Source organism: Chlamydotis macqueenii, chromosome 9 (assembly GCF_036417535.1).
Source record: "Chlamydotis macqueenii isolate bChlMac1 chromosome 9, bChlMac1.mat, whole genome shotgun sequence".
In the NCBI taxonomy this organism is placed as follows: Eukaryota; Metazoa; Chordata; class Aves; order Otidiformes; family Otididae; genus Chlamydotis; species Chlamydotis macqueenii.
Genome location: NC_141564.1, coordinates 24,004,080 through 24,019,179, shown reverse-complemented (window position 1 = coordinate 24,019,179; position 15,100 = coordinate 24,004,080). Strand labels below are relative to the sequence as shown.

The window sequence follows — 15,100 nt, the reverse complement described above, 5'->3', positions numbered from 1 at the left end:
ATTTTCATCTTTTGCTTGATTTTCTCCTCATCTACTGGAGACATCAATGGCAAAGTAATTTTCCCCTCAGATGTTTGCTCTTTGATCATGACAGAGTTTACTATAAACATTATCTCAAATAGGGCTTCCCCAGTTCTTTATAAATATTTACTCTGTGCTCAGAAGTGCCAGGAAAACAAGGATTGGCTGTTAGCTTTGGAATTATTAACAATTGTACACTATGAATAATATGTTATGGAGCCGAAGGGGTCTGTTGTGGATGATGAGGAAGGTGCCACATAATAGGTTAATACTGCTCTGATCTTTGCTGGTACACAAATTGCATGATTGTCCTGTCAACCCTAATAGTAATGATTTTGATTCTTGTGGTGGAAGCAGAGGGAGGGATTATTTGCTGTTTGCTGTGGAAACCGCTTGAAAGTCGATCTGTGGGCTAATCTAATTATAGTGCGAATAATAATCAGACGGGATGATGGGACTGTCTTTATAAACTTAAACCTGAATGTATCTTATGTTGTCTAATTTTAGCTAGCTACAATGGTAGGGATAACGTACTCTACTTTGCACAGCAGGTAATCAAGATTTTATGTATGTATCTATATTTATATAGACATAAATATAAAATAGATTTTATATATGTTTCTATTGGAAATCATATATTTATATGTAAATACATAAAGCACATATAAATGTGCTTATATGTAAATACATTTTAATATAATGTAGAATACATTTTATATATATTTCTATACTTATATAGCATGAATTATATATAGTACATATTTTTAATATATGTATGTAATCTAGTGGAAATCAATAGTTCACAAAAATACAAACAGTATTCTGCAAAATCTACTATACACCTGAATTTCTCCTTTCCTACTAAGAAACAGTTCCGTGTAATGGAAAGATCCGTTATCTCTGGCATAAGATCCTGATTGCAGACTCTATAGGAAAGGTTATAGAGCTGCAGTGTGTAACAAGGAGCCTTCACTCAGTTTGCTCTCCACTGAGGACCCAATGACACCCGTTTCAAAGCAATGTTGTCATAGCATGTCTTCATGACACAGGAATCATTCCCAGGCTTCACCTGACCTCATTGTGGAGACTTCATCCTGGGAATCTATCAGATGCATTTTTGGCATTGGTAAATCAACAGCGCAGCTCAATTCCAGAACGTACAGCCCTGCTGAATGCTTTTCTGTGTGCTACAGTCTTTCACACCAAATTCATATGGAGTGGTGTCATCAGGCTCCGAGTAAAGAGGGAAGCAGGAGGAGTTCATAGATTCAATTTTAGATTAAATTTTACAAGAATAAAGTTATGCATTGATGAGTATAGCTATCTGTATAGTCATTTTCTGAGTTTTAATATGCTCTTAACTTTTGCTTAAAAAAAAATATTGCAGGGTCCAACATATAAAGGGGTTAGAACTTGTTTGTGTAATTAATATTTCTACATATCAAGGCAAACAATCCATCACATCTATTGATAAGCAAATCTGTCCAAAAAAAAAGCCTGTATATAAAAATACCCTGTTAGTTCAGCTTGGAGCGTGACACGATGGGACTAGGCAGGGCCAGGGCCACAAGTTGGTGCCAGCCCCCAAGTGCAGCGTTTCAGAGCCAAAGCCGAGCCACTGAAGAAGTGGGGACCACGGGATTGTACTTCCTTGGATGAGTAAACAGGGGAATATCAGGTTGAACTAGAGGGGACGGATGACACCTGTAATTAAGACTATTTGGGGATGGCAGTGTTTGATTCCAACTAGGTGTTGATGAATCACAGTTTTAGAGAAGATGCGTGGTTATTATTTAAGGACTCGAAAAAATGCCTTCTAGTGAAAGACTCAAGAGTACAACTTCTTTTATTTAAGAAAAAAAAAAAAGGATTAATGGCTATTTGAATAGACCTTAGAATTATCTCTACACGGAACAAAAATCATGATATAATGCTTTGAAATTGTCAAACAAAATATAGCGCCTGGAAAACATACAAGTAGAATAGGCAAATTCAGACCAGGCATAAAGCTTCCTTTTATAACTGTAACTGTTTTAAGTGGAATTAAGCTTTAGACCAACCTGTCAACATTTGTTCTGGATTTTTCATCACTGGAAATATTTAAGTCCTACCAGTGTTTTGTATTATGTACAAGGTTATATGGACTAAATGAGCACAGTGATCTCTGATTTCTAATCTATTAAGAAAAATAATTACGTCCTGTTCCAAAGTTGATTTTGGCCTTTACAAATCTACATATCCTTCACAATTCAAAGGAAAAGTCCACCATGGAATTAAAATTAATGGAGGATTTTAAAATTTAAGTTAATTAAACACTTTAAAACTGTGAATTAAGTGTTGTATGTTTTCACAGGTATAGATTTTTATATACAGAATTTTCTCAGGAGAGAGCATACACTGAGTTTCTGAGAAGACAAGGTCTCTCCCCATCCTAGCAGGCTTGCAGCCTTGAGACTAATTGTACACGATTGTAGTAGTGGCTATTTTTCTTACTGCGCTGAAATGTTTTCATTTCAAACTGAATATCTCACTGAGAGAGCCCCACAACCCCACCGTGCAGAGCGAGGGCTGTCTCGCTTCACTTGGACTCCAGCTAAATAGACTGAATGAAGGGTTGTATTTAATCCATTTCAAGCATCCAAATGAAATACGCTTATTTGCTTCTTATACAGGCTAGGACATATTTCACTTAAAAATGAGTTTAATGGAAATAATAAGTGATTTGTCATTGGCTTCAGTGAAACCCAGGATTATACTTACAGTACACATGGCTTTCTGAAGAGAATATCCTGCAATCCCAATCAGTTCATCATGTGAAGATAATATATCTCCATATTATACACTTGCATCTTCTGAGCAAATTACATCTTAAAGCAAATTGGGCTTTTTGCTCCTACTTCTACTGTTGGAAGTCTTTCCCAGAATTTGCAATATTTTGTTTCTAAAACTTGAAACCATTACTACCTTTTGTAACAACGGCTGCCATGGCAAAAAAAAAAAAAAGTTTTGTATTTGCTTTTATAGGTGGGTACACATTGTTTTCTTAAGCTCATCCAGTACAATGAGCTATATGAGTTTATTTTACTAAGACAGTGTTTTTATTAGAACTAAAGCAGGAATTCTGCATAGCTGAACAATTAATCCCTCATCATCATTTTCATCAGGCTTCAAATCACCATCAAAACACGTAGTGTTTTTCCACCCGTGAAACAGCAAGCATCTGACCAATCAAACAAACTTCCACAGTGAACTTACCCAGTTTTTGCAAAAGTTGCCCAGTATCTCAACATGATCCGGCTTAAGATTTCTTCAGCTTTAGTGTAATTCACTCTTCTTTCTAGAGGCAATCCAAACACAAACTCGATCTCATAACCGTGCATTACTCCCATCCACTCTGGCCAAGGGAGCTTTGAGGATCGATGTTCAAAGAAATAAAAGAACACCTCGTGTCCTTGTTGTGCAAATTTTTTGGTGAATTCCATTGCAGGACATATTATATTGTAGTCACCAACAATATCATCCATGGCATCACGGTAATGTTCTGGTTTTTGTTCATTTTCCCAATCTGTGTACTGAAAAATTATCGATTCTATTGCAAGTTGGCTTGCTTCTGGGAAGGACAGAGTTAAAGCTGCTTCAAATTCTGTTTTATTGATCAAGCCGTCACTATCCTTGCTGAATCCAGGGACTCCATATGCTAGAAATTGTGATCCCTCATCTTTATTAACACCAACTAAAATCTGTGTTTGTTTGAAAAGGCCATTCTCAATCAACGTTTCTGGCATGTCCAAGAGAAAATCGCCATCCACAGTTGGACAAAAATATATATGTAAAAGAGAGTTATATGTTGCCACAAAAATTTCATTCTCTAGTATATCCTTTGGGTCCTTGTCTTGGAGGCAGAGAATTAGCTCTGTCTCATTGCTAGTGGGACACTGGAGTTGTTTAGCTAAAGCCACAGTTCTGTTTCTGGCTTCAGATGCTGTTATTGCAGCCCAAGGAGCATTTGCAGATCCACTTTGCATGATGGCTCTTGTGAATAAAGAATGGCTTTTAGGAGAAAGAATATGGTAGCTGACAGAAGCTGAGCCAGCGCTCTCTCCAAATATAGTCACACTTTTTGGATTGCCTCCAAATGCTGCTATGTTCTCCTGGACCCACTGAAGTGCCAGTCTTTGATCAAATAAACCTGCATTTCCAGGAGCTTCCTGATTTCCTGGCAAAGCCAAAAATCCTAATGCACCAGTCCTGTAGTTCATGGAAACTACAATGACTCTTTCTACCCTGGCCAGAAACTTGCCGTCATAGACCGGTAGGGAGGTTGACCCAGTCTCAAAGCCACCGCCATATATCCACACCATGACAGTTGCGTTCTTGGGTTTGGGAGAAGGAATCCATACATTAAGGTATAAGCAGTCTTCACTTAGGTTAGTTTTTGGATTCCACATCTCTGTTCCAGGAAACCCCGGGTAAGTTGTATCTATAAGCTGGTAACAAGAGTTTGCATGCTTTGTGGCATTCCAAACATCAGACCACTTCTCACGAGGTTCTGGTTTTTGAAATCTCAGTCTACCAATGGGTGGCTGACCATAAGGTATTCCAAGGAAGGCTGTCACAGACCCACCCAGCACCTGCAGGTTCATCCCTCTGACTCTGCCTTTCTTTGTTGTAATGACGTTATCCTCAGGCATTACCTTCCTGATGAACATATACAGGAGAAGGAGCCACATAAGAAATCTGGTATAGATACTCATGCTTTTTGTCCAAATCATGATGCCTGAAACACAGGAAAAAAAGAAATTCAGAATTGTTATTGCAATGTATTGGTACCAAAGCCAGTTTATTCAAAAAGGGTGTAGGTCATCTCAAGGGCACTGAGAATGATAAAATTAAACACAAAGCTCAGCAGTCTTTAACTTCTTGTTAGTTAGTTGTGTTGCAAAAACTGTGTTTAATATTTAGTATTTGCTGCTAAAAAAAAACAGAACTGAAGAAGCCAGACCAGAGAAGATAAGAGTCATATAAGCAGACTTTTACTACTTCACTTAGCAGATGACTTAACCATTTGCATTTCCACTAGCATGACAAAGTGGACATTTTATGATCTGTGACAGAAAATGCCATGCTCGACTAGCCATTACTCTGTTAAAGGTTGCTTTGGTAATTTGTGTTCTCAAATCAATGAATGATAGCAAACATCACTAGGCACAGATTTTTCCACACGTAAACACGCATCCCATGAACACTGAAGAGGAGTTTGAAGCCGAGTTTTAATCCAAGGATTTCCAGGATCACATAATTTTTGAGCTATATGCTTGTGTCACAGTAGATGCCTGGGCTGAAGCAAACCATCGAGATGACGTTGCTATAAACTCAAAGCACTGGGTAATTTCACTACCCTACTCATACGTCATAAGATCTGAAGGTGAAGTACATGAAGTAGCTCTGAACAGACGGTCAGTTCATCAGCTGTGGGCGACTGCATACAGAGGTACTCCAAGACATAAATAAAACATTTCTTTCATGATCTTTTTTCTCTACAGTTATTTTAGAGAAAACCAAGTTTACAACCATCATAGTCATGACAAGTAGTCCTACTTCTACTACTTAGAATGAACAGTAAAATGTTAAAAAAGGTAAAGATTTTTTAATATATCTAGGTGGTGCCTAATAATGTAAGTATGGCCTGGTCTTTGTTTCCTGAGAAGTTTTCAAAGTGACAATCAACATTATCTTAAAGCTAAGAGTATAGATGCTGATTATGTACCACATTTACAAATGCTAATAGTGCTATTTACCCCAAGCTTTTTCAAATGCTATAAAAACCCCAGTATCTTCCCTTTGAAAGTGAAAAGTGAGAAGAAGACTATTTGCATAAACCCATTTCTATGCCTTACATATTTGAAAATGCTCAACAAAGCTTCTTTCTATTTTTTTTTGCTTGTTGTGCTGTCGTACATAGTGTACTCTGCTGTCTTGCCACTTTAAACAGGCCATTCTTTGTTAATGAGAAGCACTTGTGTCCTTAAAAGAAAGGAGGCAAATTTCAGTGGAAAGTACAGCTGTGGCTTAATTTAAGCTCCTCCTGCTTGTTGTGTATTCTTGGATATCAGCTAAGATGCAGGGGGAGAAAAAGGAAGATTTTGTGCAAAGAGGTTGCTAACTTTGAGATAACATCAGCGGAGCAGGGAAGCATCTTCAGAGGCAATATTTTTAGCATTCATCTAAACAGATAGAAAACGGATAAGTTTCAAAAAACATAAACATTTAGGCTCTCGTCTTTTTATTAAAAATAAAAGGTGGTAAATGCGGGCAAGAGACATCAGAGCTGGTCTACCGCTCCAGCTAGCCTTCAGCTTGACTTATAGAAACGGCAAATGGTCACATGTGTGCTAAACTTTAGAGATGTGAGCAGGCAATTTGATGACACACTTGGTCCAGCAACTCCTGAGGAGTCTGGGTAAGCAGAGGCTCGCACCAGCAGCCAGCAGTACCCGCACAGGAGGCTCACATCATTTAGTGGCATTTAGCTCACCTCTCTATGTGCCAGTTTTGGGGGTTTTTTTTCCATTCATTCCTCTACTAAAATCTTTTAAGAGCTGAGTGAGAATAAGGCATGTAAAGGTTAGCTTGGGGCTAAACTCTCATGCCCTGTCTCACAGCCAGCCAAGGGAACTGGGATGGCTTTGAGAAATGTTAATGGTAGGGATTTAACTGGGTACGTGTGTACCCAAGGGGCAGCATTGTGAGATGGGAGAAGTCCCTTCCATAAGTCTGTTGTTTCACCGACACCCTCTTCTTTCACATACTCACTTCTAACACACCACCTAGGAAAGAACCACAACAACAAGCTGGAAATAATAAGAGATTTAAAACATTGTAATTAGAAAGAAGAGAAAAATACACTAAGAAAAGCAAGAGACTTTAAAGTTCCTAAAGCTTTTAATATCTAAATAGTAATTAAAATTAATTCCCCTCTGCACTTCCCTGTTAATTAAAAAGGAATGGGATGGGAGGAAAATACTGTAGCATTGAAAACACAGTGGCAAAACTTTTGACCCTAAGAAGTTTTAGATAAGAATTTTAGGAGAAGAAAAGTAAACAGAAAATTCAATTCTGTACCTTTTAAATTAGGTCTGCAAAAGAACAGGTGACATTTTAAAGAAAAAGTTTGAAATAGATTAAGCTTGAAAAACACAGTAGTTTTGTACTACTGAATGAGAGAACTTGTTCAGTCTCAAGTTACTCTGCTAATATTAACAAAAGTACCAAGTGACAGAGGATTATTATTACACCATGGATGTATGGCAAATATTCCATTTAATAAGGTTTTTAATGCCGCGTTAAAACAAACTCCACAACGTAAAGCACACTGAGCAAAACAAACATTACTTGGTTATTGCTATGAGAGCAAAAGGGTCAGGAGATTGCTTTAGCTCATCAACCTTTACCAAGCAGAGATATATCATATAATGTATTTGCACACTTTAAAAAGCTGCTTCTGTAGTAGTTTCCTCCAGCAAAAGTTAAGCAGACTGCACTTTTATATTCTTATTCAGCATGGGAACACAATTTATTTCAATGACTGTTTCCTGTCCTTGCAAATCTTCACCCAGCCAAAAAAATCTATACACAAGACTATATAATTGCTATTTAAATAGAAAAGATGGTTGAATTAATAAGTGATTTCTAGCTCAGCTTAATTTACTTAGCCCAGGATCCCTTGAATAATACCAAGCTCTGATACACACGCCTGCTTACTCGTTCCGTTTGCAGAGCAGAGTTTTCCCTAGAGAGCAACAAATGGGTAGAGCGTAACATTTTAAAAGATCCCAATCCCCGTGCAAATCAAGCTGAACTGTAAATTATCCCAGCAGACAGAGACGTGTAAATAGAGAATCACTTACCCCCCTTCTATTACGGGAACTACAAAGTTTTTAAGAGTCAGGATCTCTGAATACCTCAGGGAGAACGCAGCGTGCAGCGGCTGCTTTAAGCCCGTAAATTGGACAGTACTGACATTATAATCAACTGGTTCTGACACAAAGCTCGCGAGAGCTGGCAGCAGCAACTTGATCTGCAGGCAGCCGTTCTTTGCTATCTGACATCCGCTCAGAGGCGAACGGTGGAGTTGTGGAAATGCTACAGAGGGAAACCCGTTTTGGAGAAAATCAGGCATGAGCTTTTTACAGGAAAGGGACGATGCAGTGATTTGTCCTTAGCACAGGGCAACAATTTTATAATCTAGAAAGACAAACAGAATTATAAATGTAATAAAATCCTGCCTCTCTTTCCTTTGTCTTGCTTAGAGCACTGATCTCACCCGTCCATTTTTGCTGTGGTACAGCTCAACATTAGCACCATTTTAAAGTACCTCAAACTTTTCTTTTCACTGTAAGATAAGTAGTTATTTTTGGTTTTAAGCAACTGTGGCAGATAAAAAAGGAGTGTCCTCTGCACAGACATGTCAACAATTGGCAAGCATCAGTCGTATTACTTGACTCATGGCCATCTGTAGGCGACAGCAGAAATCTGCGTTGCCCGCTTCTGATGTTAGGGTTAGAAATGGTGCCCATATGGTGGCACACACTGTTTTCTCTCTCTTCTTAGGCTTCAAATGGGAAATCACTCATGCTGCTTAGTATACCCAGTATCGTCCTTTTCCTTGAACCTCTTAAGCGCTGCTTCCACCAGAATGCAGCACTGCAGGTGCAAAGCCAGGTCAGACCTGTCAAGGTTGCAGCACAGCTGGGGACACGTCCTGTAATGCAGGGGAGATATTTAATTGCAGATATTTTGAGATAAAAATGAAGGCAGAATAGAGAAGATGAGTGGAAAAGATAAATAGATTACATACACTCCTTTTCCAAAAGATCTTGTCAAACCCACATCCCTGAGCAACCAGGTGAAACCAGAAGACCATCCCTTGACGGCCTCCAGCAGCATCTGCTCTCTAGCTTTGCTCTGAAAAAAACCCCAACTTTCCCACAATTTAAGTTTTTCTTCTATCAAGAGCCTTTGCTTCTCCTGTTAGAGCTGAAGACAATTACTTTTCCTCTGTTTAATAATCAAACTACAGCTCTGTTTCAATTACACAAAAGCAATATTTGGCAATGCACAGAACAGGAATAAAGCAGAAATAAAAAGTTAAGTATGAAGTTTATAGACCTTAACATAGAGACTACAAATTATTTTTAAAAGCTAGCATATGAAATAGTGTTTTAATAGAGAAAAGCTCAAGAAGCATGGTCATTTAGTTTCTCCCAGTAATTTTACAGTCTACTTTTAGGATCAGGTATACTGCAGGGACGTGTCCCAGTCTAAACCTAAGCCAGGTTATAAATCCTTAAGCCTTCAGCATGGAATTGTCCAATATAGTTGCTAGTTGGGAATTCCAAATTCTTAGCTGAGATTTTTATCTCACTAATGTAAGTAGAATATTTAATAGCAAACCAGGATTAATTCAGAATCAACTGTAATGGCAACTCTTGCTGATTAAAACTTTTGAAGTACAGTTTCCTACAGGAAACATTAAGTTGTGCTCTTTAAATTAAGGCAGTTGTCAATGTTCTCCGACATGTGCATTCGCTGACTTTTTCCAATGCCTCCCCAACCCATTTGGAACCCTGGCCAGGTGATGCACATTAGCTTCATTTCCCTGACATCAGAGAAATGAATCATAAGCCCCAAATCTGGTTAGAGGCCACTTTCACATACGGTGTTTCTGATGCTTGTGACAAACTGTTGTATTCTCAATCCTCATCGCTGCCTTGAGTGGTAGAGAAACAGCAAAAGACTCGAAACACAAAAAATGCTTGTTTCTGGCTTCATCTACATTTTCTGGCATTTCTCCTCGCCTCTCTGCTGCCCTTTGCAGTGCCCAGGGCAGCTGGAAGAGTCTCCTCCTCCAAGGCAGGCACAGTTACCTGATGCAAAATGTGGAGCATTTCCACGGGCGCTGACAAGGTGATGCTGGGATAAGTGGATCAGCTGTCTCCGACTGTTTCTCGAGAGGTAGAAAACATTGAGTTCAGCCTTGGGGTTACCTGGATGTCTTCAGGAAAAGGGGGCATTAGGACAGATGATTTAGACTCTTCTACTTCTCAACTATTATGCTTTAGTCTAATGTTAGACTATTACGCTGTACTTTTCAAGAAAACTAAGCCCTCTTCTATATTTTTTTCCTTTAATTAAAAAAATTAACATATAAATTAAAGTTTCACAACTGTGTACTGTGAGAGGAAACACTTATTTTAGTTATTACTTAGCTTACTAAAAATACCTGCGCGAAAATTAGAGATTAAATACACTTAACTCCTTTAGTAATTCTGTGTAGAGTGGTCTTTTTTTTGCAGTTTTCCTTGGGGAGCTTGAAAGGAAAGGAGGTACAAACCAGCAGATAGAATGAAACAGATCTCACACTAACAGGAATTTTGATAGGAGAGATGTCCAAGTCTCCTAAGAAATGAAAGCAAAGGCCAGCTCTAGGAAAGATTGACATTTAGTAGGCTAAGAAGCTTAGAGAATTTAAACAATGCGTATTATAGAAATATCAAACATCTTTGTGATGATTTCGTTCATTATTAACCTGCTCTTCAGGGTATTAACGAAGCATATGCAGATGTTTACACTTATGAATATCCTAAATTATGCACCTTCTGGGTTATCTTAGGAACTTACCTAATAGAGCTGAGAAATCTATGAGCCACAAAACCGCTTGGAAAAAGATGTATCTCAGACATTTTTAGTGGAAAACACGTGCCTCTCTCCCAAGGTGTCCTTTGAGCTTTCAAGGTCTGTTTGCACTTGAAGAGTCCCATTCACCAGATTTGATCTTACCCTTCCAAGCCATCTACAGCCTCAGAAAGAGCACCTGGGCTCCTGTTACGACAACTGGGCTGAAAAGCTTTGCAAATGTCACTTCAAAGTAAAGGATATCACAGATGAATTGTGTGCATGTGTGAGGAAATATTCACATGCTAATAGAATATAAAATTAGGAAACAGTCTTAATTTTTTAATTGCTGAGAGGAAAATTAAAAGGCAAATTATACCTAAAGTATATGAAATGTCATTTATACAAAAATGTGGGGAGGTTTTTTTTAACCTCCAGCCTTAGTAATCTCCCTTGGGGGGGCCTGGCCATCTCTGATCCCCAGCTGAATTTTCTCGCTGAGCATCTGCGTGACCTTGGCTCGAACCTCTGAGAAAACCGCTATGTTGTGTGAAAAAGCTGTGAGGAAAGCAAGTAAACTCAAGCTGTACAAGATATGAAAGGTGAGATTGCAGACAGGGGTAAGACCGCTGAGATGGGGACAGTTATCAGCTCAAGGACTCGGAGGGGAAAACACCAAAGCTGCAAGCTCTGAAATCTTCAGGTAAAAAACACAGAAGACAGGAGCTCTGCAGCAGCAAGGAATTACTGATGCTTGGCTTTGGGGCTTGCATTCACGTATTCTACTGTGCATATTAGGAAATAAATCATTGCCTTTACTTTTAAATTGCATACACCCTGCTTGCAGAGCATGTTTCCATGCTCAAATACAGTCACTTTGAAAGGTTACACGTTTCTCCTCTTCCTGTATTCCTTTTGCAAACCTCATACGTGGTACTGCGCACACCACCTGTGTATGCCCATGAATGTAAATCAGGAACACCCTAAACAAACCTGGAGAGAGCTTAAGCGTTGCTTCAGGGGATTGTAGCTGGTGGTCAGACCTGTCTTAAATTCTGCTGTTATTCAATGTTCTTATGTTGTTATTCTGGTGATTCAAAGAAGCATTGCTCCAGAGGAACTTCCAGGACTAGCAGAAGTTCCCAACAATAGATCTGAAGGGTAATTTGATAATATTAGGAAAGGTGTCTTAGATACACACTGTGAAAATGGATACCAATTTATTAACTATACAGAAGACACTAACACTCATATAAGCCATTAAACATGATTATATTTTCCTCTTATTTGTTCAATTATGATCCGCTATACCTTTTTCCTTATTACTCTAATTATGGGTTGGTATAATTTCCTCTTTATTAGCACAATTATGGTCTCTACTTTTGTAAAATTCTTGGAGAAATCGGAGCCAATGACAAAATATAGCCAGTTAAAAGATAAAGTTGTTATTATTATTTCTTTTGAATGTTCACTTACTTTTAATTCCTTATGGTACTCTTACATAGTTCAGTATTTTGTCTCATATACGGATCAGATTCAATAAAGTATATAAAATATGATTAATGTATACACAATATGTCTTCTATGATGTTATTATAGCCTGGTGTTTAGCTTGTAAGAAAACAGACAAAATTGGAGTGTCAGCAAAGAGCTGAAATCTTGTGTGTGCATGATAAAGCTAATTAAATTATAAAGTTAAGTTTCACAGATTTCTGCAGAATATTAATTAATTGACAATATAACTGTTTTCCGTGTTTGTTTCTTTCTTCTTTCCTATAGACAGTAAAGCTCTAATTGTTTAAAATTGTGTAAAGATATCTGAATAACAAGCTTGGTTGTTGGTAATCCCCTACCCGCAGCAGTGTGGTGTTCACAATGATAACATGTCCTCTCATACCCAAACTTTGTAAATAACTAGGAAGTTTGATGGAGAAATGAAATCTCTTGAATCTGTTAGGTAGACTTTGTATCTGGAAGGGGCGAACTCTTCCTCATTTCCGATTCTCCCAATTCCCACTCTTTATTTTAGGCCTTACCACTAATACGATTGCCCATCTTTCAGTTTCTGTGTCCACAAGAGAGATACACATCTCTAATGAGAAATGCTGTAGAGATGTTCAAAGGTTTAGCTTAAGCCACTGCGGTTTTCAGATTTCAATTTCGTCCAGCGTGTCAAAAAAAGGAATGAAAGAATTGAGCCTTACATCACGGCCTGCTGGGGCCTGTGGGTGGGAAGTAACAGAGGAAACAATTTCAGTGCAGCCTAGTCCACTCTCCAATAAATGGGTCACAGCACCTGAATATGTCACAGCTATCGATTTTAGTGGGAATAATTAGGTGTTTGCCATGAAATAAAATTTCAGATCCACTGGTGCCCTGTTGTTGCTCGGCGTGGGTCTGAAGGATGTGGCAGCGGGGGTTTGAGAGGTTACTGCTGCCCACGTGCAACGAAGGCAGTTGGGGTCTACATTCCCAACAGCTTTGCTCAATGGTTTTGCACGGCTTAGGAGGAAGGCAGTGTCCATGTTGGTTAACATCAGATCACGTGTCTTATTTTTCCTTGCTATAACCGCGCCAGGGCAAAACTGAAGGATATTCCAGAGTCATTTTTCCTTTATTTTCTATAATTCACAGGTGATTTGAACTCTTTGCCTATGTGTTTCATGAAAGAAATATAACTTTGCAAAAAAATCGATGACCCTGGAAGAGGTTGTGCTTGTTTTGTTACCACTGCAGCACACCACATGTAGGCACACACTGACCTCTGCCATAGGGCCGTGCCCAGAGACCATGCCGCTTCTGAAAGCTCAGGCACCGCTGAGCACCGTTGCAGTCCCGTCAGAGAAGCAAATTTCTCAGGCCAAGTGACTTTTTTACAGAAAGTTCCTTTGTTCTGGGATGTGCAAATCTTGTGTAATCATGAAAATCTCATTATAAATATCTGTGCAAACTTTTCAGGAAGATGCCATGATTGGTGAATATTGGGTAACGCATCACAATACCATCTGCTTGAAAAACAGAGTTGTCAGGACAGGCGGCACAGTGGTAAAGTACAGTAGGCTCCCTCAGGTCTTGCTATATGTCTATATATTAAGTATATACCATTAACTTAAAGATAATATGATGTTCAAAATATTATGCTCAGTACGAAGCTCAAGGATATAAGTCAGAATACAGAGGGCATTTTGATTCTAACAGTGTCTTTAAAACATGAATAATATATAACTATTAGGAAAAATATTTTAAAAAAGAATTAGAAGAATTCTTCATCAGTAACCTTCATTAGTTTATTAACAGTACATTTTTCTCACGATTATTCTGCCCTCGGCAGATTCCTGATGGATTAACCCACCCCATAAACTTTCCTTTCCTTCCTCTCACTGTGGTTTGCACCGAGGAGATCATACAAGACCGAAACAACACCGACTTTTCCCAGTCCCTTTTCCCCTATCATGTAGCAGCATTTTAACACCGAAAACAATCCGTAAGTGTATTTTCCCTTCACAGGGGTTGCAGCAGGTTGAAACAGGAAAGGAAAACTTCAGCGCGCTGACAGAGAACACGGCACCATGGGCAGACCTCGCGGACCTCGGCTGGGGAGAAGAGGAGTTTTTAGCAGTTGCAGGAACATTATGATTCTGTGCTCATTCTCGCACTTTTGCCTGAAGGCAGGTTCAGTACAAAATGCACAGACAGTCCACAACCTGAAGGACTTTCTGTTTAAGTTATCAGACCCAGGGATACTGGGAAATTAGAAGATGTGCCCAAGATCATGAGGAAGACTGAATTGCATTCAGACACTCAGAACTTTAAAACACCATCCTTCTTGGTTTGTTTTAAATCCTGCAGTTTTATAGCTGCAGTGTGGTAGCTTTTCTCTCAATGCATTACTAAAAATTGAAGGCATTTTTTGGTGGTAATCTTGAATAAAAGCAGCATTTCCATCCATTTTCCACAGTAAACAGAAGTCAGCCCTTGGGATTCAGAGGCTGCGTTTTCTGAAAGTCACCACAGGCAGTAATCAGAAGAAGTTACTGCAGAATACTCCCGGGCTCCTGAGCTGGTGGGCGTACCGTGGGGAAGGGACGGCGCTTCAGAGCAGCGTGCCCAGGAGCTGCCAGTGCCTCTTGTTGGAGCCACCACCACAGCTGTGAGTCTTTTGTGCACAATAATTAATCATCATAAAAGTTGCAGCAAGGATTTGGTCTGGAAATGGATTCGGAAGGCACAGATGGACTATCATGGCACCAAACCATCTGCCTTCATTTTTGCCAAAGCAGCGGCTCCCTGGCATTGAAGAAAACCCACAGGTAGGCAGGTGGGTGCTGCTAAGTGAGTGTTACATGGTTTGCCTTTCATTGCCTATCCTGCAGGAACACAGCTTTAATAAAATGTCAGTCCATTT

At 39.1% G+C, this 15,100-nt stretch overlaps 1 protein-coding gene across 1 annotated transcript in view; it reads right to left on the bottom strand.

Annotated features, from left to right (window-relative positions):
- Nucleotides 1-8,018, bottom strand: part of BCHE (butyrylcholinesterase) — a 32,463-nt gene extending 24,445 nt beyond the window's left edge. Inside the window, exons 1-2 of the mRNA XM_010122015.2 lie at nucleotides 7,929-8,018; nucleotides 3,277-4,798 (exon numbers count right to left, since the gene is read on the bottom strand). Coding sequence (XP_010120317.2) covers nucleotides 3,277-4,793 — 1,517 coding nt within the window. The 5' untranslated portion in view covers nucleotides 4,794-4,798; nucleotides 7,929-8,018. The remainder of the gene's footprint in view (nucleotides 1-3,276; nucleotides 4,799-7,928) is intronic.
- Nucleotides 8,019-15,100: the final 7,082 nt, after the last annotated feature.